A 6871-nucleotide genomic window follows, 5' to 3' on the forward strand; every position below is an offset into this window, starting at 1 on the left:
TAAAAATTTAAACCTTTCGAAAAAAGGATCAGCTACGATTTTATCTCAAAGGATTTTTAACCTACAAATGATATAGAAAAAGCTTGTGAAAGCCGATTGTAGGTACAATTTTATAAAACTTAAGACTGGTTCAAGACCACCGTGATTTGTAATTGAAAGTTTCCATAAACAAATTGTTATGAAAGCTATCAATAAACAACGGCTTAATCAGCAGATATTGAAACCACTAATCAGTTTTGAGATCGTCTGACACTTATGAATAAGAATAGCTTTACTCCGGTTAATTTATCACAGGTTTCAAATATGCCTTTTTCGCGTAAAACTTGGCCACTCCGTCTCTCCGAGGGGATGCCAAATTCAGACATCGCGGCGTATACGGAACTCCTTTTAGTGCTATCGAAAGTGGCTTTGAAGTCGACAAATAGATGATGAGTGTCGATCCTTTTCTCACAGGCCTTTTCCAAGATTTGGCGTATTTTGAATACCTGGTCTATGGTGGATTTGTCAGGTCTAAAGCCACACTGATAAGGCCCATAATACGCTCGATAAGACCTTGTAACTTATGCTTAGAAAGCTGCGGTGACAGTGACAGTCATTGACCAGATATGAGTGTGGGTCCTTCCGGTTCCTTAGACCAGACTGTCGTTAGTCTTCTCTCCCTCACTTGGAAACGAAAGTTTAATACATGCACAATTGTTCTCGTTTGTCAAGGGCCATTCTTCTTCTCCTTTGGTTAGCTTTCTGCGTCAAAAAAATCAATCTGGAAATAAATAATGGATCGAAATACTGCCACGACAATACAACCAATTTTTGAACATTTGTCTTTTGTTTATTTAATGTTTATTTTTTTTATAAATATCTAGCTGTTTATACAACAAACACCATATAAATTCACATTCAAACTTTGTACAAAAATTATAAAAATTCTGCCGTTTCACAAAAATTTCAAACTTTTTGTATGCAGGTTTGTAGCCCATTAATTGCTAGTACAAGTTTCAAGATTGTAAAAAATCCCGTTAATTTTTTTTCGTTTAAGGTTTCCAATTTTATCCATACAAAGTATGTTCGACAATTTTCATTTATGTGTATTGAAGCCACTCACTGCCAGCAAAATAATTTGCCAAAAATCTACGGGATTTTCGCTAATACCATGTGAGTAAATCGTTCTCATAATTAAACCCTCAGTAAATCCTCACTTCTAAAAACTTCCGTTTTTTGGTACTATGTTAAAAGTATATGTATTTTTTACATAAAATTTTCCTGGTGAGAAATGAATTTAAACATTTCAATTAAACTAGCTAATAACTCCGTAAGCAGTAAAAAATTTATCGCATATAATTCTTATTTTTTTTCAATTGATCACGGTTAATCTGTTTGAACATGCGCTGTTTCGGATTTTCTTCATTCATTTGCTTGTAGTAACCGAATCCGCCGCCACCAACACGTTTTTCTGGGCGATTGCGCTTAGCACCTACCTTAAGATCAACTACTGGTGGCACTAAGAAACCGAAACTTTTCGCTACTGCTTGCAAATCCAGCGTATTGATTTCGAATATTGTTTTCAATTGGTGGGAATCATATGCACGTACATAGGCCTTAAAGGCTTCCTTGGCCGATTGATTGAGGAAATAATTTTTCGAAATGAGTTTTTCCAGCTGTGAATTACATACGAGTATGAATTATTAGTCTACTAATATTTTAACATGTAATACAGTGTTTACCTGTAGCTGAATATCCGCAATTTTCGCCCAAGAAAATTCAAACTCATTAAGTGGAACTTTGGCTGCTTTTAGATAGCGTAGAAACCCGAGTTCTTCGGGACGTAGCAAAAGCAGCGCATGGCCCGAACTGCCGCTACCACGAGCAGTACGACCAACACGATGAATATACTCCTGGATTATTATCAAATGATAAATTCAATATATTTGTGGTGTTTTTCCGATCAGTTTAGTTTGGTTGAAATTGTTATATTTGTTAGGCTAACAAATATAACAATTTCGATAAATTCAATATTTTGGAGTAACAAATTAATATTGTCCACGCCGATTGCAACGAACATACCTTTGGGTCATCTGGGGGATCGTACTGTACAATCCAGTCCACTTGAGGTATGTCAAGTCCACGCGCAGCCACATCTGTGCATAGCAGTATACCCTCAGATGCATTGCAAAACTGAAAGAATGTTGTTGTACGTTTTGTTTGCTTTTGCTTGCCCTAAAACACATATCCATTGATTACACAAGACCGTTATTAACGCAAAAAATTAGTCTTACATGTATAGACGTTACAGGCAGATCTATGTAATTGAACAGTTCGTGATGGTATTTTACAGACATACAAGATGAAAAGAATACCATCACTTTCTTCTTTCGATTCTTTTTTAAGAAGGTAAATAGAACCAATAAACGTTTTGCCGAAGGACACACGATGTAACCTTGTTCCAATCCACTAACCGTAGCTACTTCCTCATGATCATCGACTCCTACATAGATTGGCTCCTTTTTGAGTGCCAATCTGGAAAGGGCATCGATCTTTTCCGTCTGAGTAGCCGAAAATAACATTGTTTGCCGCCGTTCTAGAAATTAATAGTGAGTTAAAACAAACTTACTATTTTATACAAAAAAAAAAAACATACTTGGAAGTAAGTTAACAATCTGCTTCAATTCTTCCTCAAAACCAATTTCCAGTATACGATCCACTTCATCGAGAATCAAACATTGCAAATTTTTGTATAGGAAATCTGGTGAATTTTGCAAGTGGTCCAACAAGCGGCCAGGAGTAGCCACTAAAATATTAATGCCTTTACCAAGTTTTTCACTCTCTACCTGACGATTGGAGCCGCCCATCACTAAACCGTAAGTGTGATGATGATGTGCCATCAACTCTTTTAGTACTCCAAAAGTTTGCATCGACAATTCTCGTGTTGGTGATATAATGATAACACCGGTGCCATTTCGTGGCATAAACCGTAATTTGTATATTAACTCTATCGCTGGTATCAGAAAAGCCAACGTTTTGCCTGAACCAGTCTTGGCAGCACCAACTAAATCACGTCCCTCAAGCAATGGAGGTAGAGATTTAGCTTGTATTTCCGTCATCTCTGTAAATCCCATCTCTTCAATGGCTTTTAGAGTAGGATCTGACACGATTCCTTTAAGAGAACCAAACGACCGATCATTCGGATCGCGATTGACAAGAGCTTCTTCTGCAGTTGTGCCTTCTCGACTGGTTGATTGTACCTCTGATTTTTTCGTCGTAGTTTTTCCATTTTGATTATTCTTCAACGGCTTTTTATCATTTTCTTCGTAACCAGGTTCCACGTCTTCATCATCGGAGAATTCACTGCCATCATCTGAATCTAGAAGATATGAATGCACTGTAACTTTACGAGTATCCAAATTTATGTAAACTCATATACAAACGAGGAATCAGTAAAAATAATTTATATCATGAGCTTTAAAATATTCATAAGCAATAACTCGCTATGAAGAACATTCAAATTCGCCTTAAATATCATCACTTTTTTATTTAGTTACAATTATTGAACACATTTAAATTTCTACCAGGCTATACTGCGTACCTGGCTTTCGATCATCCTCACTATCGGAATCTGAATTCACTACTGCGATTTGACGTTGTTGTTTTTTCTTCGACACTTTTGCTTTCTTGGCCAAGGGTCCAGGAGCTTCGCTGAAGTCCCCATCTACCTCATCTACAGGAATACCATTTCAAAATTTGCTCTGGAAAAATTACATCTGTAATGAAACACATACCCTCCACTTTATTTACAGGACCAAGTTGGTGCTGCTTTCCCTTCTTCTTCTCCGCTAGCACTTTCTTCATTTTTTCACGTTTTTTTATCTTTTTCATTAGCAATTTTTCTCGCATAGACATTTTGCCAACTAATTTCTAGGCGCGATATGTTCTCCAAAAAATTAAATGTACCAGCAACAAAACACGTGTATATTATTTTGGCAGATGTGAAGTAGGAATGGCGAAAAAACATCAACGCATCGAAAATATCGATGAATTCCTTCGATGAATCGAAAATTTTCCTTTCGATGTGTTACCGGCCGTCTTCACATGCTTGCAAATCTCGCATAATTCTGCTTTTTTCTCTCCCAAGCGAGATAGAGTTTTATTGACTGGGCATTTGACAGCATACTTTTTCATTTGTAAAATGTCGCCAAACAAGAAGGTTCAAGCCTTGCAGGCTCTTAACAGTTTGAGAAAATTAGAAAATCTGCACAAAGGGAGAAAAAGACGCAAGAAACGGTTGTGGTTTGTATTTGCCTCCAAAATTAACGATGTTGCTACTCTGAAGAATTCTGCGAAATGAGAACTTAGCTGTCAAACAACAAAAATGGCAGTTGAAAGCAAGCGAGAGCTCGCATGCCGCTCTGTATGCGAGAAAAAGCATGCTTCGTAGTTTTTGCGGCCTACATGTGCGGCTTCTCGCATGCGTCGTCACGCAAGCGAGATTTTCCAGCACGTGAAGACGGCCGGTGAATAGTGTCAATGCAACGAGTTCTTGCTCATTCTCTTTTGTGTTTTCTATTTGCTTTTACACGTTTCAATTCTGTTGAATTCAAGTTTTTGGTTCTATAAATGGGAAGCAACGAAAATGCCAAAAGCAAAGCAAGAAAGTCGAAACGACTTGACGGTACAGACGCATGTGTACTCGTCCCTTTTCTTCTCACCCCCTCTCTTCCATATGCGAGCAGAATTGAATTCAATACTTGAACTGTGTAAAAGCAGTCAAATTAAAAGAAAACAAGATGCAGTTTTAAAATTGCTATTCCGAGCAAAGTATACTGAATTTTTTTATGAAACTCGGTGGGGATACTAATGGAGGTTTTCTTAAAAAAGGTTTCGGTGCCCAACACTTCTTTATCGGTACCCGGAATTGATTCTTTATATTAAACCTTCGCCATTATATGCATTTCAAGATTGGAAAAAACCAGTGTTCGTTACTGCTTGACTATTTTCAATGACTTCGAGACTGCTCAGCTGTGACTACGAAAATGTTCGCAGTCAAATGAAAGAGAACAAGCAACCAACAGAAATGAACACAACTGCTCTGCTGGCGACTGCGAACGGCGCGAAAGCTAAAGTCAGTAGCCGAAGTTGTTTGCTCATAGTTAACTGTTAACTTGAGTTGTGGTTTTATTTTGATGCGTAGTCAATGCATAGCGAAAACTGTTGCTGCAAGCAGGAACGACTGGAATTGACTACTCATTAGCTGCAATTGACTACGCAGTCAACGCAGTCTTAGAAATTTTTTGCTGAAATATGTATACATATGTACATTAGGGTGATGCAAAAAAAAGTTCTAGGTCTTGCTCCCTCAAAAGTTAGTAATTGATGAAAAATTATTCCTAAAAAAAATGAGCGCCATTGCTTAACCCTTATGGGTCGCTATTTTTTTTTAGTTTCTCCATACATTTTCTATGGGAAAAAATAATTTTTTTTTCAAAGCGATTTTTTTATAATTTTTGAAACTTTTTCCAAAAAAACGTAATACATTCTAAGGCTCACTTGCACAACGAAAATTTCTATTTTTAACTCAGAGTTAACGGGGTTAAATTAATAAATTTTTGACAACTTTTCAAATTAACTCTGAGTTAAAAAGATAACTCGGCGTCGTACAAGTGGGCCTTAAAGTGGAAACTTTGATCAGTCCAAAACTATATACAAATGGCGATTATCACAACTACGAAACTAATTATAGTCAGTTGACTAAATGACTAAATTTGTGGTGCTGAGCTAATTGGAGTAAAATTGTTGTTGTGATAATCGCAATTTTTATATAGTTTCTTATAGTTTAGTTTTTATATAGTTTAGATCAAAGCTTCGACTTTAAGAATATATAAAGCTTTTTTGAAAAAAGTTTAAAAATGTATGAGAAAAATCGCTTTGAAAAAAAATAATTTTTTCCACACAAAATGTATGGAGAATTTAAAAAGAAATAGCGACCCCAAAGGGTTAAGCAATGGCGCTCATGTTTTGTGAGGATTAATTTTTCAGCATTACCCTAATGTTCATACATACATATGTAGGTATGTAAGTACAATGTAAATATATACGTAATGCAGCATATACATAGTCAAGATAAAATATAGTTTTAAGCTTTTTGGCACAATTTTATATGTGCTAGCTGTCAAAAATGCTTCAACTAACTTCAAATCATATTTATTTAGACTATAAATATGCCCGATGCAATCTTCTCAACGTTTTTATTTAAACGCGGAGCCATGACGAACACTTCTAATAACAACGCGAAATCAACTGACGACTTTGCAAATTTTTCATTTACTAATGCATTGACTACGCATCAAAATAAAACAACAACTCAAGTTAACAGTTAACTATGAGCAAACAGCTTCGGCTACCGACTTTTGCTTGCGCGCCGTTCGCAGTCGCCAGCAGAGCAGTTGTGTTCATTTCTGTTGGTTGCTTGTTCACTTTCATTTGACTGCGGTCATTTTTTTAGTCATAGCCACAGTCGTGGTCGTTACTAAAACAAATGACTGTGAAACTGCAATGCAATAGTCATATTATATTGCTTTTGCTAATTTTCAGTCAGCAATTCAAACGCTGGAAAAAACTTTCATTACTAATTTATATGATATCGGCTAAAGCACTTGAACTTATCGCAAAACAGAAATATTATTTTATCAGTTTTAATCCTAGTCGATCCAAGGAAAAATACTTTGACGGATGAAGAGCCTTTCAGGGGGAGCCGGGGGTGGGGGTTGGGATTCTGTAACCAGTTAGCGACAAGTTTCGGATTGATATCGCACTTGTTGACGTAAAAATATTTCATATCATACGCCAAAAAAACCACTACCGATTCGAAAATTGTCGCTAA

At 36.5% G+C, this 6871-nt stretch overlaps 1 protein-coding gene across 2 annotated transcripts; it reads right to left on the bottom strand.

The window, feature by feature from the left end:
* Nucleotides 1-986: 986 nt before the first annotated feature.
* Nucleotides 987-4003, bottom strand: pit (probable ATP-dependent RNA helicase pitchoune). 2 transcript variants are annotated; one of them, XM_017628017.1, is made up of 7 exons: nt 3774-4003; nt 3581-3712; nt 2636-3352; nt 2274-2575; nt 2062-2214; nt 1722-1892; nt 987-1655 (listed from the first exon to the last, which is right to left on the bottom strand). In XM_017628017.1, exons 1-7 carry the CDS (start codon nt 3892-3894, stop codon nt 1326-1328), a joined length of 1926 nt encoding a protein of 641 aa, XP_017483506.1. In that variant the 5' UTR covers nt 3895-4003; the 3' UTR covers nt 987-1325. The 2 variants fall into 2 exon arrangements, with proteins under 2 accessions (XP_017483506.1, XP_017483498.1); XM_017628009.1 differs by having other exon boundaries at nt 2636-3358.
* Between the last annotated feature and the right edge of the window lie 2868 nt (nt 4004-6871).

The sequence above is a fragment of the Rhagoletis zephyria genome, unplaced genomic scaffold (assembly GCF_001687245.7).
Source record: "Rhagoletis zephyria isolate East Lansing unplaced genomic scaffold, Rhagoletis_zephyria_1.1 Rzeph_scaffold_00074, whole genome shotgun sequence".
Taxonomy (NCBI): Eukaryota; Metazoa; Arthropoda; class Insecta; order Diptera; family Tephritidae; genus Rhagoletis; species Rhagoletis zephyria.

Excerpts from the sequence above, each read along its gene's own strand:
- pit (XM_017628009.1), bottom strand. The coding sequence starts at position 3,894 with ATGTCTATGCGAGAAAAATTGCTAATGAAAAAGATAAAAAAACGTGAA. Across the intron at positions 3,359-3,580 it reads TGAGGATGATCGAAAGCCAG|ATTCAGATGATGGCAGTGAA; the intron begins GTACGCAGTATA and ends CATATCTTCTAG. Across the intron at positions 2,215-2,273 it reads TGCCTGTAACGTCTATACAT|GGCAAGCAAAAGCAAACAAA; the intron begins GTAAGACTAATT and ends TATGTGTTTTAG.